The 18624-nt window shown below is 43.6% G+C and overlaps 1 protein-coding gene across 4 annotated transcripts in view; it reads right to left on the minus strand.

Annotated features, from left to right (window-relative positions):
- Window positions 1-18117, minus strand: part of DGKI (diacylglycerol kinase iota) — a 206020-nt gene extending 187903 nt beyond the window's left edge. For all 4 annotated transcript variants that reach the window (XM_057427931.1, XM_057427929.1, XM_057427930.1 and 1 more), the window contains exon 1: window positions 17723-18117. In XM_057427931.1, the coding sequence (XP_057283914.1) occupies window positions 17723-18102 (380 nt within the window). In that variant the 5' untranslated portion in view covers window positions 18103-18117. The remainder of the gene's footprint in view (window positions 1-17722) is intronic.
- Between the last annotated feature and the right edge of the window lie 507 nt (window positions 18118-18624).

Below are 18624 nucleotides of genomic sequence, written 5' to 3' on the forward strand. Positions count from 1 at the left end.
AGCACAGCTTGCCCTCTGCCCTCCCAGCTATGCTGCAGGGATCAATGTATTTCTGCACAGGGTTTTGAAAACCACTTTAGAAGTTCCTAGGATTTGTCAGTCTTCCCAGAAAATGCTTCAGAGAGAGGGGCCAAGAGCAGGGCCAGGGCCACAGAGGCCCACCCATTGCCACCAGTGCCCCGAGGCAGAGGGTGACCTTGGCACAGCATCCCAGGGGTACCTGGTGTACAGGTCTCTGCCTGCAAGCCAGCACACGCTGGTAAGGATTCCCACACACTGCAACAGCGGGTGCAAGAGCAGCTCTGCTCCAACTCCCAGCAGCAATAACCAGATGGTGCTATTCTCACTCCTCTTCCAAAATCGCAGCAAGGACCAACATCGAGGCAATGAGCAAGACAGCTGGATCCCCAGAAACCCCATCGGGAGTCCTGTTTTTCCACTCCTATGCAGGCAGAAACACACATTCCTCTCCAGCTCATAAAAGAGGCACCAAGAAGAGTGAGAAGTAGGAAGGGAAAAAGAGTTAAGCAAATGTCACAAGAGCAAGATACAAAACAAAAGCGCAGACACCCACACAGAGACCTCTAGCAGCTTCTTGCCAGTGAGTCCATCCCCAGTGCCACCCGCAGCTATTCACACTACTTTCTGTCCCCTGTTATGTATTAATAATTCTTGTTGATGGCCCTTCTGCTAATGCATTACTGCTGGAGTGGTTCAGGCCAGGGCAGTAAACAGCAACGAGAACAGTCAAGTCGAGCAGAGCCTGCCTGGCTCCGAGGGAATATGCGAGTGCACCTCAGAGGACAAAGCATCCAGCACAGATATTATGCTGCGGAAGTAATTCTGCATTTTTCTAAACTTTGCTTTACAAACTTTCCGCATACAGTCAGCCACATGGAAAAATGTTATACAGTAGCTCAGATCCCATCAGCTCAGGTGCAAGAACCCCATTTGCCTGATGTAGTTAAGTAGACCTCCTAGCCTTTGGGTCACAGAGAAAAGCTAAAGTACCAGATGACCTATTACCGAAATAGTCTAGCTCCAGGAATCCTGATTTTTCCTGACATAACCAATTCCAAACAGACAAAGCACTAAGATTTGAAGCACTCTCACGAAGGAATCAGTTAAGCTGTTCCAGAATTCATTTATCTTCAACATATCACTACCATCATGTTTCCCATATTTATTTTTTGAATCAGCTACAGTGGAACATTAACACCAGTTACATATAATTTTCCCTGCTTAAAAACACAACAAAAAGATTCATGGAAGGGTAAAAAGTGTGGCTTCACACCTGGAAAGTGCGCGTGAAAACAGGAGATCTGTTGCTCATTCTAGCACCTCTTAACATAAATGAAATTTCCTTTACATCACAGCATCCTGATAGACCCCAGAAGCTTAGAGCAATATCCTTTTGGATGCACAACTGTTCCTTTAGTGCATATTTACTGACTTTCTTCCAGCCTATCATTCTTTATTTGGAGTTATATTTTTATGAACCAAACGGTAGCTTTCAGAGGAGGCAGCAGTTATTAAGAAGTTCATCTGTTCCAGCTGCTTATTCCTCACTTAAACTCATCATTAATCCTCTTTTTATGACACCATAATTGTCCCTATGGCAACCAGTTATGATGTCACAAACAAGATTAGAATTTTAGATGGGGGAACAGAATTAGCTTCTTCGCTATTTGTTTAAGTTCCTAGCAGCTGTCACACCTCATCAAATCACTGGCCAAGAGAGTTCAAGAACTCTCTTTTGAATATCCCACCAATACCTGGTAATTCAAGGGAAGGAAGCCAGAAACAAACAGCAGCACATGCCCAGTGAAGGATGGAAGGTCATACTGCATGGAGACAATGCCTTTCTAGCCCCTGCAGGTCATTCTCTCACCCCCTGAAGCAAGAAAACATTGGCAACTTTGGTAACACTGTGGGTACTCAGTAGTCAGACCCACTGTGAACGTGATTTATTTTCCTATAAAAGTCTAATTCTTCTTTGGATCCTACTAAGTATTTCCCTTCAATGATTTGCTGCAGCAGTGGAGTCTCCATTAAATACACAGAAAATAATCACGTATGGCAAGTAAAGGAAAAAACCCTGAGCTCACTTATTTTATCATATTTTATTCTACCCATAAACTAAATAGCAACAATCATCTCTCTTCCTGCAGAATAATCACGAAGACACTTGAATGCCTGAAGTGATTTACATTACCCTTCTCTAGTCTTTTTTCATTTCATCTGTACTTTGTCAAGCTCCCAACAAATCAGAAAAAGAAGAAAAAGAACTAAGGGGTCAAATATCAGCCACCCCCGCACCATTCTGCACATTGCCAACAACTGGAGGTGTTGCATATTCAAGATAAAGATGATTTGTCCCCCCTAGATTTTGGCTGTGCCATTCTGGCGAGGTGAATGAGTTAAGGTAGCAGCAAGATTAAGCTAAAAGCAAAGATTGTCACAAAAGGGGGCTGGACCATGGAATAACACCAGGACCTGAACAAAGACATCGATCACTCACGCCTCCAATACATGCTCCTTTCACCAGCCAGGTCTGGCTTTGAACCATTAAAGAACAATCCTCAAACACCCGCACAGCCTTGGGCAATCCACGCATTTTGCTTTCCAGGTAACTTATTGTAGTTCATGGAAAACATGACAAATGTTCCCAGGGTCCATCAAAAAAGAAATGGAGAGGGCAAAAAATTTACTTTCACATCCTGCATTGGGACTGAATCACAAAACAAGTGCCTCCCAGCCACCCCTGCAGCTGGCAAAGTTCCTTTTGAAGATGCAGGTCACAGCAAGCAAAATGGCAACATCTCTATTTGGCTGTAAAGCTACTGCAGCACTTCTGAAAAGCTGACATACTTGCCAGTATCCACTAAAAGAAGTCACCACCTCCACTTCACACCAGAATTATCTCTTGCAATAAAAAATTAAATGAAAAAATACAAATCCAAACACTCCACCCTCCCAAAAAACCCATATGTCTTTAACGGAAAAAGGTTTCCTTTTTTTGCTTTAATTTGGAAACATTTGTCAAACACTAACAGGCACATACATCTATTCATCCTATTTGTAGGAGGGGTCCACATGAAAACTAATTTTAGCTTTGTAAGACTGCTCTCCACAGACTGTCTGCAGTGGATAGAGGTGGGCTCTTCAGGAGGACAATTTGGAGCCAGAGCATGAATTAGGCTGGCAAAATGGCCCTCAGGAGAAGACTCTCTCACTTGCTAATGACTGTTGAGGACATCAAGGGAAGGCAGCCTCCCCAGCCTGAAATTATCCTTCAGGAATAATCCTCCCCTCCTCACATTGACTTCTTCACACATATCAGCACTCACAATTTTTCCAGAGGCAGTGAGAAGTGACACCCACCATCAGGACGTGCACAAGGGGACTTATTCCTAACAACAGAGCCATTAGAAGGAAATGCATTAGTCTTAATGGCAAGAACTGCATACTCACATGGTCTCATCCCATGAAAGTTCTTAAATCCTGTGGGAGTCAGATGTCGGGAACAGCAAAACCAGTACAAGCTTGTACAAGTCAGAAATCCTTTGCCCAGACATAATTTTATAACAAACACTCACTATTTTGCCTATCACTTATATTCCTTTTTGGGCTGTAGTTGCCAGCACCCTTCAGCCTTGAACAGAAAACGGTTATCAACCCTCTACATGCAGCCATTAAAAATATGCTGGCTCCCTGTTTCTCCACTGCCAAAATTAGTTGGATGGGAGCTCCTCAGTCCTAAGAGCCAAATCTCACAGAAATCTGACTTCTACAAAACTCTTGCCATGTTTGCATACTGCAATGCAAACCCAGCAACCAGAGCATGGTGGGAAAGGCCATCATCCAGCCCAGATCCACCACCTGGGTTCCCCTCCCTGAGATAGGTTAAATGCTGATCCAACTGCTCCATGGTTGGAAAGGAGCAGCGGAAATGGTTAAAGAGCAGATCAACACTTCCTGGGGGCAGAAGCCTTTTCAGCCCTAACATTACACTTTCATTCTCTGTGTAACACAAGAGTTGGTGTCCAGTAAGTGACACTTGCATTTTTATTACCAGGTGCATTCTGTCAGTAGCTATAGGGGAGACTCCCAGGCACAGAATATTCTCAGAAAGAGAAGCAAAAGAAGAAACCTGCCGCCACTAACCATATACATGATGTATATTCAGCTTTCAGACAACCCTGAGAATGACTTTCCTGTTCATCCACTACCCAATATTACCCTGATAATACACTTGAATCATGACATCAAGCAGCTCCTGCTACCAGTCAGAGGACAATTCACCTTCCATGATTCAGTCTCTGGTCCTTCAGAAGAGGCTAGGTATTGTAGGGGTGATCAACACTAAATGTGGTTATTATAACACATTTCTATCATGGAAAATTAATCATGATCAAGAGATTTTCACAGATGCTACCAAATAACAACTTTAGCTTAGCAAAACTCAGCATTTCCATTCTTTGGGAAATTCTCATATTTCAAATCAAAACAAAATTACTTTTCCCTTTTGAATCAAAGTGGGAAAAAAAAAAAGAACTCCACATGAAGAAATTCCAATTATAATATCAACTATTCTATATTTCAGTTACCAAGAGAAATATGCGATTGTGTTGCTCTTTTTTTATTAAAAATGTATATAAAAAAATAATTAAAAGCATCTTCCCCAGAGGATTACAGTTGGAAAATATTATGTCAAAATCCCAAAAAGGAAAAGGCTGAAATTTTTCAGCCATCCTTCTCCACCATGGAAAACTGGAATTACAAGAAAATCCATATGTTGTGATACCTTCACAAGTATTACTTCACACCCAATATTTAGTTAACTTAAAATGAGTGAGGGGTTTCTTTATTTTAAGGAACAATCATGTTTTCCCATGCAGACCCTTTAGTGGATGTCCTTAAAATCTTCCTTGCTGCTGAGCAGCCACAGCTCAGCCTCATCAGGCACGAACCCTCCGGGCGTATCTGCTTGTTCCCACCACTGCCTTGTTTGTACACCTCTGTCGCTGGAGTCAGATGCTGACAAGCACTGCTGTGCCTGTGACAGCCTAACACTGAGACATTCTCACTGTTTTGCATTTCTCCTCCTATTATTTGTGTTTTCACACATAATAGAAGCCGCTTTGTCTGCCTGCATAGTAAATTCATCTCACTGTTGTACAACCTTGCTGCGAAAAGCTGTTAGGACTGATTCACAATAAGGCCAACATTTCCATCAAGCAAATATCAGTCTCAGCACCTGACAAATTGTGACACCATTTGTAGAGTGACTGAATCATAAACTAAAAGCTCAAGCTGGATGTTCTGTCAGGGGTGGCTGGGGAAGGGGCTACCATGTATGAAGCAGGGGCCACTGCCTAGGCACAGCTTGGCTGCAGCAATACCCAGGAGAGGCCCATGTTTTCTGGCCATGATCCCCATTTGTCAGTGGGAGTGGGCAGGAGAGCTGACTTGCCAAGGAACAAGTCAGACAGCAGGCTGCTGCTTCTACGGGAGGGGAATTCACACCTTTCTCTTTTTCAGCCATTGGATCAAATCGGGAGAAGTAGCACTGATCTTTCCATCACAGCTTATTTCCTGTTCTTTTTCTTTCTCTCTGTTTCACATCCCTAATGGCTTCTTTCAAGCTTGGAAAAATTACTGTTATAAAGCATTACCTAGTGCACTCTAAGCATGACTTCCCATCCTCCCTTCCTGTCCTCATCTCATCTTATAATTGCTAGTGACTCACTGGAAATGACTATCTTTGGTCAGGCAAAGGGCTCCTAAGTCTCACTGGGTCCCAAATGATCAAAACTTCTTTTTATGACCTACAGCTCCCAAAACATAAGCAGATGGAGGAAGCAGACACACACTGGAGTTCGCAAACCCAATTGCAGGCCCACATCCTCCAGAGACAGTCAACTGCAGTTTTATTTAGTAGGATGCACAGCTGCAAAGGGTAGTAAAATAAGGTCATTGGTGGCAGAAAGGCAAGGCCATCTGGTATCTTGGCACTTCACGTGTGAAAGAGGATGATCTCCAATTTTCAGGAAGCAAAAGACATGAGTAATCTCATGATAAAGGCCAAAGACTGAAGAGAATGTGAATTACCTTCTTTTTCTGCTAAGTCAGGAGAGAGGCATAATCAGTGCGTGATGAAAGCTTTCCCTGCTGCTGCCTGCACTGCAATTCTCCCTGAGCAAAAAACGGCCCTTAGTGACCGGGAAGCGAGGAGGAATGAACCTAGGACTTTCACAACCACAGGTCAGCTCCCCTCTTCCTTCCATCTCCCTCCCAGTACTAGTCATTGTATCTTCTGCTCACAGAGACAGCAGGAGCTGTGAAGAGAGAAGCCCCCACCACTGGGGTTCAGCAGCTGTGGTTTACTCTTCTTCTGTATTCATTTTGTATGCTTGATTTACTTGAATTTGGTACAAGGCCAGGTATTAATATAAACACCAAACTCAAAGTCTTTCTTTGCAAAAAAGGAAAAGGGAATTGGAAACGTAATCAGCTATCATATGGGTAGGTTGAGGATATTTTCACAGTCCCATCAGAGCTGATGGCAGAATTACATTTGATTGCTTGCCTTTCGGCACTAAGGAGGTACTGGTAAGGAAAGAAGGGTGTACTGCACAATCCAGAGATTAATAATAATAACCAAAGGATTAGAGGAGGCTTTTCTTTAAAATTCCCTGTTACCTGATCTCTCACATTTTCAGCAAACATGAGGTGAAGAACGCATTTCTTGATCTTGAATAGGTGACTCTATGTGATTACATATGAGGAAATAGAAATATTTGAGTCATGCTTCCAGCTACCATTTACAGCCAGAGATAGCTCAGCTTTGTGTCTTCCATACGATTAAAAAACAGAGCAGAATTTATTGAACTCAAAAAGAAAAAAAGGAAAAGGATCATCACATACAAGGTTTTTCTGAAACACAGTCGTTAAGGGGAGAGTTCACACACAAGCTCTGTGGTTCCAGCCTGCTCTGGAGAGCATTTCTCAAAGTGATTCTGGTCTGGGACTACCCACAAGCTTGAATGAGAGTACATAATGCTTGGCTTATGTTGTTGATGGACATCACATTCCCAAGAAGGGTCTGGTCAGAAGCTTGTTATAGGCTGGGGGACCCCAGGCTGTTCCCAGAGGGAAAGACATTCAGTATCCTCTCTGAAAAGCATAAAAGCTGTGTGCCAGCCAGCCCTCCCTTTGGAGGGCACCAAAGTCTTCCAGGCTAGACTATCAACAGCCATCCCTGCTTAAAGGTTCAGGTTTGGCAGGTAAGGGGATGTTAGGGGTAAATCTGCCATGCCTAGGTCACTTGTCTGAAGGCCATTGGGTTAGCGGTTTCTAAACACCACATACAAACTTAGGGAGGAGGCATCTTTACTGCTATATTGGTTTCAGTCCAGTTCCTAACTGCCCCAGCATCGCAGCCAACATTAGTCATTCCTCCTACTATCTGCTGAAAGAAGGGAAGGAAAGAGCTGACGAGACAGAGACCAAATAACTCAGCACTCAGTAAATTTGCTGTTCACTCTGGATCATAGTACATTTATCAAATGACGATATGGCCCACGTCAGACTCAAGAAAATGAAAAACATTGTTTTTCTGTTTGCCATCCAGGCTGAATCAAGATTCTCAAGGCCAAAAAAGAGTCCGCAAAGGCATCGCAACATTATCCAGTATCCAAGCCACTGAGAGGCTACTCCAGCATTGTTTGTCCTGCATCAGCAGGACTTATCAAGCACCTTTCAGAAATAGTTCAACACCTGAGAAAGCTTGGAAAAAAATAAAAGCTTAAAAGCTGGAGAAGGCAACTGGTACCTCCTTTTTGCCATGGGTTTGCATTACATTGACAGGGAGAGGTCCAAAGCCAGTCTCTGTCTTTACATCAAATTGCACATAAAACAGGTACATAACTACTTTGCAGCATCTGCAACACAGTCTACCACCACAGGGCTTGAAAACTTCCAGCACTGCAAATCTAAAGGGGAAAAGAAACATCTTAAGAGCATCTTTTAGTAAAGAATCAGAGATACAGCACTGGACTGCAAAGCTCACACTAGCCTTGGAGGCAGAAAAAGAAGCTGTTGGAGTGAGCTCAATAACTTCAATCTAACCTTGTAGAATGTGAATGTTTATGTACTTGTTATATACTTCTGTGTTCTTTGTTCATTGTACTGTGCACCGCACAGCCCCAGACATAAACCCACACAGAACTCTGGGGTCTTGGAAGAAACACAGGGCAACAAAGGAAAATGACAGAAATAAAAGGGAGAGAGAGCAACTCAAAAATAAGGAAATCCAGAAATTCTATCACAGTGAAAAGCAGCCAGGTATAAAACAAACAGACAACTAACTCCAAAGCCAAGAGAAGTGACACTTGCAGTTTGTTGGCTACCTGCAGAGACAAAACATTAAAATAAAGAATTGGTTAAGTTCTTCTCACTAGTGTAAGGCTACTCACAAGCAAACACACCAGCTGCATTGGTACTGCTGCTAATTCATTCCTCAATGTCATTTTAAATCAGGCTAAAACCTGGAGGTGACCATAGTGCCAGCAGCAAAGGATCCTATGAACACAAGCAGCTGGCAAGACATTGGTACTGGATATCCCTTAAGGCAATAGCATCAAAGGCACTTTTCTTTTGTTTCCTGTCTACACATTTTTTTAACATGCGAATTCTCTCCGCATCTCTACTTACAAAGAACCTCAAAACTCATAAAGAAACTTTATTCACATCTTTGACATTTCACTTACTTTCACAGGAGAGTCCATTGTCCTCAAGGGCATCATCTCAAAACCATAAATCAGGCTAACATCAGCAGTTAATAACCAAGGATCTGGCCCAGTATGTACCTACACATGGCATTTCATTGCCTTCAGAGAAGCTACAGGATGCAGTACTCAAGTTGGAATGAAACTCGATGTGTTTTCGCAACAAAAGGATATACTCCTGGGATCATTCACTAATTGGATAAAAGCATAAGAACTACCCCATTACCACCCCTAGAGGAAACTCATTAACAACCTAATGAAATAAAGTGATGACAGGAAGGTATTTTCTCATCATCTTCTAATGCTAACAGGCTTCAAAGCCATTTTGCTTCCTCACCCTCTCCTATGGTGCCCAGAAACCCCCTGGCACCTCTCAGAGCATCACAGGCAGTCCCCTCTCCTGCACATTATACAACATCAGGGAGCAGTTTCAGAGCACAGAGGGATTCTAAGATGTTCAAATCATCATCTTTGATGAATCTGTTCAATTGAAGCTTAATCCCTGCCCCACTTGGAAAATGTTCCACAGCGGGTCAAGCTTCCTGATGAGTCATAAAATTTAGAAGAAATATAATCCCGCTGTTAGGGGCTTTGTTGTTTGTTTTCATGAAAAGACGAACTCAGGAACATTTGAAAGAAATTCGAAATATTGAAACAAATTTTATAATTTTGAAATATTTTTAAGTTAGTGAAATGACAAATACTGAAGTGAGATCTACATAAGCATAGTAGTTCTTATAACTACATCTATATTAACTATGAGAATTTCTTTTTCTCCTCCTGTAAAAAGTGTCAGGCCATACCCCCAAACACTTGGGTATCATACAGCCTTAGTCAGGTATACGTTAGATATCCATATTAAATGTGCTTTCCTTAGTAACAGTGAGGGAAGAATGCATACTTTTTAATCCATCTGAAATATAAAGCAAGACAAGCCACATTCCAACTATCTGCAACTACACTTCTCACCACTAAACACCTTCCTCCAAGTCCCCGTACATTCAAGAAGAGCCCACACCTCTCCACCAAGAGTTCTTACAGTCAGACAGCCAAAGACATCAGTATTATTTATCTCTGCAATGCATCTATAGCCTAGCTAAGGCTATAGGGCAGCCAGCAGCACCATTCCGCAATGCCAGTGCGTTCATTGCATATGCCTTACTGGCAGCCTGAAAGAATAGCATCTTACATCTTCTCACACCTCCTGTTTAGCCACAAAGGTACACAGGGAGAGCAACGATGCGTTAAACTACTATGCCTCAAACCTAAGTACAATTAGACACCTCCATTCCCCCTGACTACACAGCAATTTGTCTGCATAATGAGGATTAGTGTCAGGTAGTCAGTAGAGCCAGTGAGCTTTCTAGGTAGAATTGGAAGCCATAACCCTTCAAAAAAGGGTGGGTGGACCAGATGATGAAAGAGCAGTTTCCTATTATGCAGTATAAATTCTGAAGTTAGCTAAGCTTTCAAACAGCTGTAAATCGGAAGGGGATTGTGGCAAAGCCATTCAGAGCTGCACTTGAAGGGAAATCCAGCACTGAAACGTTCAGGTTCTCATTACCCAGCCTTTTTCTAACATATGGGTTTCAAACCACCAAGCTTCCTCAAAAATGCAGCATAGAAAGTATCAGAGAAATACCAGGCTCAACCACAGAGTACAGACAAGGTTAGCCCTGCACCAGCTTACTTGTCAAAAGAGCACTATTTAGTGACCATTTGTTCCTCAAAACAAGCTGATAAATCTTTCCCTTCCCCCTCAACACTTTCCCTATCTTTATGCTGAGCCATTTCAGTAAATTAGTTGGAGGTGCTGAGACATTCAGAAGAACCACTTAGTGCCCAGTGGCAGCCTCAGGATAGTGAAGTTCTTTAAAAATCATATAATTCAGAGGCAAAGCTTGGGTATATTGTACTCTAAACAAGATCAAATTATAATATTCATGCACAGCTGTCCTCTGCCTCTCCCCACATTCCAGGTTTTCTCTGAAAGTTGTTGTTTCAATTCCTTTATGTTGCACTCTCCTTTTAGCCTAGGTGAGAGGCCTCACTGTTAAAGCTAGGGTTGAGGGTCTGTCACTTTGTCACACAGACTCCATCTGCCATCTTAAATAAGTTACTTCATCTTTTGTCTCCGTTTCTCACAGTGGATTGATTTACAAAGAATCAGATTCTACAGTAGTTGTGCTACGTAGGTATTATCACAGCCGTACAGCTGGAAAAAAGCTGAGATAAAGTATAACAGACAAGCATTAGACTTCTTTGTTTTTCTCTGACCAGCACACCAGATTTTTTGGTGTTAAGAAACAGCCTCTTCCTTGACACTACACAGCCTCCTAACCCATTTGCGGATGGAAATTTAGTAGAAAGTACAGATGCTTTTTCCACACAGCTGCAACCTGAAGAAGACACAGCAGAGCCCTTGTCTTACACCTTCCTTCACCCTGAAATTACTCACCGGAACCTCGACTTACCCGTATGCAGCCATAAAATACCCAGCACTAACCCTCACGGAGGCTCCTATAGACTATACATACATACAGAGTCTTCTCAATGTACTCTTACACATTTTTTTTTATATATAAATAAAATCCCACAGAGCTTTTATCTGTTAAGAGCTGCAAATGGTCAAATCATTTAAAATAAGAGGGGAAAAAAAAACACCAAGATTGGAACATGCAGGTGATCAGTAGAATTAAGTTAATGCATCATTCCCACATACAAAGTTTAAAAACAAACAAACAGCTCTGTAGGGTGAGGCACAAAAAGGAGCTCCAACTTTCCACATCCATTTTATTCCAAGGTAAAATTCCTTGCCATTAGTTCTGTAACTAGAAGAGGTTGCCACAGAGCTGTGAGCCTTCCACGCCTCTTCTTTCCTTCCCCCAGATACCAAGAGAATCTTGATATCTGGGAAATCCTTTGGCTGACTGTTAGTATCCCATGCCCAGGTTGTGCCGGATTTAGCAATAAAAAGCAGAAAGAGGTTGTTGCACATACACATCACCTTCCCAACATTTCAGCCAAGTTGCCAAAAAAAAACCCAATACCAACCAAACAACACAAAACCACTGTCAAAAACCTGGTGAAGCTTCAAGAAAATCATTCTCTCAGACCCATAACTGACCCAAGCAAGAACCATGAACTAACTGCCTATTTATTCCATAGGACTAGCCAGAACAAAAGTGGTTTTCCACCTCAAAGTTATGTCGCATCCGATTATCTTTTATGCAATGAAGTATTCCACCTGCAACAGTCCCAGGACACTCTTGGTCTACAAGTCCATTCTTGTGCTATGCAACAGTTTTATTATATGCTCACAGAGTCTTTCCCTTTCAAATCACTGATGCATTAATCTCCTTCTGGGTATGTACATAATTCCATTGGAGCTCACATGGAGCTTTGTTTAGAGTTATCATTCACAGTGTGTCTTCCGTAAAGTGCTGCTAAACCCAGATACAGAAGGAAGAATGTAATACATGCTCTAAATTCAAAGACAGTCCTTTCATTTTTAATGACCCAGCAACACTGATGGCCAGACTTGCAGCCCCATCTCAAAGTCAGGAGGGTATTTTAAAGGTCAACCTGTTTCCCCCATGATATTCTACTTTCTAAACTTTTTCTGCATTTATGTCCAACACAGAATTTCCACATGAAAGTTTTATAAATCAAAGGGCTTCATAAAGGCCCCTTCATGTACCAAAAAAGTCCAGTGATAAGCCCTGGGAGAAAATGATAAAATGGTGATGGATGTTTTGGGTGACAAAGTAAATTGAGTCACTGTTATGTGAGTGGGTGGTAACAACGCTGTACAGTACATACCCGAAACTCTCAACAAAGACAGTTGTAAGCAGATCTTATGAGATTAGGCTGGAGAGTGAGAATTATCTTCTTGACATTTGGTAGAAGATAAAAATTCATCCATCATTTTCATGCAGAACAACCTCACTCATTTACAGAAATGAGAAGTATTAAGATTCAAGGAAAATTTAAAATAAATCGACACAATCAAAAGATCAAAGGCTTTTGTTGGGTGTTTTTGTTTTTAGAAATGTCATTCAGCTTTAATTATTTATAATGCTTCACAGTACACTTGCAAATGCTGTCATATTTCATAAAATAATTAAGTCTTAGTAATAGGAGACACCTCTACCATGCTGTCTCTAACATTTACTGAGAAGTGATGTGCATTTTATGATCATTATCATGTCTGTAAATAAATGAAGCAAAAAGAATGAGCATATTTCCATTCCTTAAAATTTCTATTTTGGTCTATTTTTGGAAAGCACACAAAGCATATCCCAAACAGATTCGTTTGGCAAGTTGGAGAGAAACATCAGCCAAAGAAACTCAAGCCGCCTATTTTAGATGTTTCCGAGTGGAACCGGACAGCCAGTGGGTACGGTGAGTTAAGAAAATAGGTGCCTCCAGCCACCTCCATAACTAAAAGTGAAACACATGGTTTCCTGCTCAAGCAAGCCACCATCACCAGAGGCAAAGCCTCACAACCATGCTGCCAATCTGTTGCCTATTAGAGGCACTGAATTACGAGAGGATTCATTACAACCCTGCTTTTGGAAGTCCCTGAGCCATGTACAAACAAGAATCCTAAAGCCTGCCACCCGCTGCCTTGGTCAGGATTTGTCCATTTGGTCAAACTGAAACTGCATTTCTCTAGATTTTTTTACTATTCCCTTGTAACAAATGTTTGCCAAACACCACTTTTTTCACCTCTCAAGAAGGACATTAAAACGCAAAACATTTTTATTTCCAGTGCCACTAATCAAGATTCCCAGCTTTCTAAATAGTAATCAATAAAAAAATTACAAAAATCATTAAGTTTGCATTATTGATGGTTTCAGTTGTTTGCTTTTTGGATTGTGTTGGTTGTTTTGGTTTTGTGTTTGAGTTCTGGGGGTCTGTTTTGGGTTTTCTTTTCACCTATTATTATTTCCCTATACTTAAAGAAATAAACCACAAGATATTTCACATAAGTTTTTCAGGCTGAAAGCACCTGCAAGATAGAGCTTTATTGCCAAGGCTTTCTCTAGACTTAGGTTTTTATTGTGGTAATATTCTTATTGAGCATTTCTTTGGTATAATATGAATTTCTCTTTATTTCAAGAATTATTTGGGGAAAGCTACCTCAGTCTCTATTTTTGCTAAAAGAGACCATGAGTTCCTCCCAGATCTCTGCAGTGACAAAAGAATCAAAAGGAAAGAAAAATTTACCCACCAGCTTTCTGTCACAGTCTCTTGTAAATATAGTCTACCAGGGCTAAATAATACTCTAAGAACCAATCTGCAGAAATAATTTCTCTTTGTCAAGGGCACATCTTTAATTCACTTCTTAAGAATGATTTTTTATTTGCCAGTTTCTTCGCAGTGGGGTGGGAAGCAGATCTTTTGGTTCTATCCGTTTACAGGGAAATAAGTTCTTATTTTGTGAGCCCATCATTCAGATTTTAAGCAAAAAAGCCAAAACATCTTCAAGATACTTAATTCTATGTTTGTAGTATAAAAAAAATACTGCTTAGCTACTGGCATTCTGTTGTTAGCATCCAACTATTGAGTCGGTTGTCCTCATTGAAGTGTGAGAGGAAGAAGATGGAGCCATTTCTCTGAGCTTTCGCTCAGTTTATACAGGGACCAGCTCTGCAAGATACCCTTCATGGAGGGATTGCCACTTTGGATTGCAGACCACCCTGCCCTGCCACATCAGTGGTACCCACCAGCTGAGCCACAGCAGTGGCAGCACCCCCTAATACATCAGGCAGGGCAGGCGCCCTGTCTGCAAATTAAGATCCACTTAAGGGATGCGTGTTGGCAGCACATGCACACACACAGAAACAGGCACACTTTAAACCCATTAGCTCACTCACAAGCACAGATAAGTGGCATATCCCTACTGTGTATGTATTCATAATTACAGCATATTACTAGAAAGAAAACAGCAAGCAAACATCTACTCCTAACAGAATGAGGAGCTTCTGATGCAGACAATGAGTTTTGTGGATGTCAGGTGCATGGTGGAGATGGTTGGGAACATGGCAAGGTCAAGTGAGCTTATGAGCTCACTATGAGGCACAGCTGTGCTATTTAAAGCAAGTTTTTCCACCTGGTAGTTCAATATGGAGACAAACATGCCTATATTGGTATTTACTACACAAAATCATTACATATTTAATACAACAGCATCCACCTTGTAAACCACTGACCGACCGCATCAGTATAAATCATTATTTTCTGAACTATGTTACTCATGGTTTTGGTACAATGCTAGAGAAACTAACAAGTTATTTGTATGCAACAGCTATTTCATTAGCCAAATAGATAGGCATTACAATGAAAGCAGTTGCTGTTTAGCAACACTAAAAAGAAAGGGGGAGAGAGATAATACTACAAGCCAGCCTCAGGTAAAGAGCAGTTTCATAATAGGGAGTGATTAACATAAAATTGGCACAGGAAACCTTTTTCTTCTTCCTTTTTTCCCCCTGTTATAATACCATGACCTCTCTTTCAGCCACCTGTTTCATTCCATTAGATCCCACCAACAGATTTTGCAACTCTCATTTTTCTGAAACTTTATTATTTTAAGCAAGTTCCAAGTGGTGGTTTGGGATTTTTTTCTGCATGTATAAATACCGATATATGGGTGTGTTTCAATGTAATGCACCTGCATAGAGAATCCTAAATGAGCTATTTTGAAGCCTGTATGAAGCCTTGAATAATTGCTATTGTACCAGTGGATAAGGGAGTCCAAGTGCTGGCATAAGCAGATTTTCCTGTATATAATATAGTCATTTACATTTACAAATGTGTTTCAGCATCACAATTTACTGTCAGAAATGGTAGCAATTTAAGGAGCCTGGGAGTTGCAGGGTGTGGAGAGCTCAGCGGAGGTCGTTTGTAAAAGTTTTCTATTCTTCTATCTACTCGGATTGTTCTCGCTACAGATAAAGGGAAGTGCACGTTGTTTGTAGGAAACCAGCTCCAAATGAAAAGGTGTAGAAATCCAAGGATGCAAAGAAAACGTACTTTCTCGCACATATCCCAAGTCAAGTAGAACGAGTAATAAGCATCAAGAGATGCTTAGGAAAACCTTTTTTATCTGAAGGTTCAGGACTTGTTGTACGCTTGCCTATATTGAGGAGAGGCGAAAGAAGAGAAAAAAGCCCCTAGATTTCCTCCCACAAAGCTTGTATTATGAAACCGTTACAGCGACCATGAGGAAAATTTCAGGACGTTTTTAACACACTTCTAGATAATCTAGAGAGCAGGACATTTTAAACAGATTTTAACACCTTCTCCCCCCCCCCCCCAAAAAAAAAAAAAATTAATTGGGGGGGGCAGGGGAAGATGACAAAATTAACGAAATTTTTAAAACTTAACAAAAACAGAGCCTGAATAGAGCTCCTCCAAGATTTATTGTTAACCCCATGTCTTCTGTACCAAGAGCAGACACATTAGGAATCCTGCCTCATTAGCAGCCTCTTCACAGCCCACCTACAGAATCTGCCTCTACCTAAACAACTTGCTCCTAAATGGCATGTGCTAGGAAAACGATCGGGATAGAGATGCAGAAGTAGAGAGAGGTGACTGATGGAATGCTCTTTAGGTGTCCAGTAAGTTTTTTCCCCACATCAGTCACCTTCTTATGAATCATCCCAAACTTCACACTCACCAACGAGACCTTCAGCCCTTGTGTGGAAGTCTCTCCGCATGCATGAAGTATTATATAAAACTTCAGGTATGAAGTGCTTTAATTACATCATTTTTATGCCCTACCACGTGCAGAGACCCAAATCATTACTAAGCTATCCCACACGTATATGGACAGCACATTAAATAGAAGTACCTCCATGTTAGGGGAGATTCTTCAGCAAATTTACCAAGAGCTGCAGGCACTCTTTCCTTGCAGAGACAGAATAAGTAGCAGCTCTGCGTTTGCCATCCTCCCAGTTGAGGGCTCATCGCTAAGCACACTAGACTACTAGATCCTGATGGCGTGATGCCTCCACCGTGGCTTTGCAGCCAGAAAGTAGCCGAAATTAGGCAAAACTAACTTTGTGGCACGAAGCTTCTCAGGCAGCAATTACTTGCAGCAGATGCTGACCATTAGCCCATCCTAAGTGGTAACCGACAAGCCCCACCGACAGCCCCCTCACCCAGGGGCAGTGATAGAAGGAAGAAATCCGTTTTTTTAACATCAGAGATATGGGGTAAGTGAACAGCCATAAAAATCCAAGATTCTGGTTATGAAAGTACACCCTGCTCTGGCTATAACGTGTCATGTGGCACCCCGGCGTCCGCCGGCCCTCGGCCGCAGCCACGCTTGGAGGTGCTGGGCACAGCAGCTCACTCATCTTCTCAGCCACTGGGGCTTATGCAACGGCTGCCGGCACGGGTGGGGAACGGGCAGGGAGGGGAGACCGGCGTTCCGGGGAACCTCCAACAGAGAAACACCTTTCGGGAGCAGCAATGCCACCACTAAGGTTTTTCCAATGTCTTTTGCGAGCGTTTGGAGGCGCCGGGAACACGGGCGCCAGTGCTTTATTGAAAGGGCAAAGCGTAAAGACAAACCTACTGCCCTGGAAGCCGGGAAAGATCCCTGACTCTGAGTAACTCTGAAGTTCACCCACGTACACCGTCCCCCTCCCCACCTCCCCTGACTGCCGCGCCGGAGGAGCACCGCAAACCTGACAGCAGCCGCGGGGCTAGGGATCAGGTCACCGGCATAACGGAATACCCATCTGAGGGGCTCTTTGAGGCTTTGGGATGAAGATAAAAGCTCGCCCAGCCTCCAGGGTACTGTCCTCACGTCGCTGCCCAGCAGCGGACCCTGCCTCCGCCTCTCCACCCGTAGGCATCCCGTGCCCTAGAGGTGCCCCCAAGCTTCCCAGAGCCGGTCCCGCCCGTCCGGCGCCCACCTGTAGGACACCTGCTTCCTGAAGGTGAGGCTCCGCAGCTTCTCCTCTAGCGACTCATCCGCTGCCGACAGCCCCGGCTCCTCCGGGACCCCGGCGGCACCCGCCGTGTCCCCACCACCCTCAGCCCCCCGGCAGCCACCGCCACCCGCAGCCCCGGTCTCCTCCCCGCCGGCTGCGGCGGGGGGGTTCATTGCGGTGGGGCAGTGGAGCCGAGCAGGTGGAGGGGGCAGGCGGGCGACAGCCGGCGGCTGCAGGCGCTGAGGGGCGGCGGCCGGGGATACAGCGCTCCCGGGGCCGCAGGGCGCGCTGCGAGCAGCGGCGGCTGCAAATGGCAGCGCGGCCGCGCAGCATCCATCGGCGGCCGCACTGCAGCGGGGCATTGTGGGAAACTCCCGACAGGCCCCGCCCCCTGCCACGCCACGCCGCCAGACAGCCAATCGCCGCTCCGTATCGTCGACACGCCCCCTTAGGCCACGCCCCCAACCCCGCCTTGGCACGGGGACCGCGGCGCTGCCCGGGGAGACCCTGGCATCAGATGCACCCCGTTCCCCCTCGCTTCACCGTTAAAACACCGCTGAGAGAAGGCTCAGGTGCCCCAAAGCACATAGAGGCGCCCTGCGCTTCCTGCAGCCCTGGCTTGATAGCGCGTTGGCAGCTTCTCGTGCCCTTCCCAGGCAATCTCAGCTTGGTGTGCTCTGAATCAAAGCACCTGACTCCTGGGAGATGCGTTTGGACACAGGCATCACGGTGCCCTTCAGTGAAATAAATTGTCCTCCCACCTTATTCCCCACTTCTCCCTTTTGTTCGTTGACCAAGGAAAATTTGCCAGGGAAGCATCAGCATGGGGCTATTTAAGCACAACTTGACACTGACAGTAGGATTAAAAGCACAGAAAAGGCCAA

The sequence above is a fragment of the Pezoporus wallicus genome, unplaced genomic scaffold, assembly GCF_028554395.1.
Source record: "Pezoporus wallicus isolate ANWC-B61680 ecotype Strahan unplaced genomic scaffold, APGP_CSIRO_Pwel_v1 contig_2908, whole genome shotgun sequence".
NCBI lineage: Eukaryota > Metazoa > Chordata > Aves > Psittaciformes > Psittacidae > Pezoporus > Pezoporus wallicus.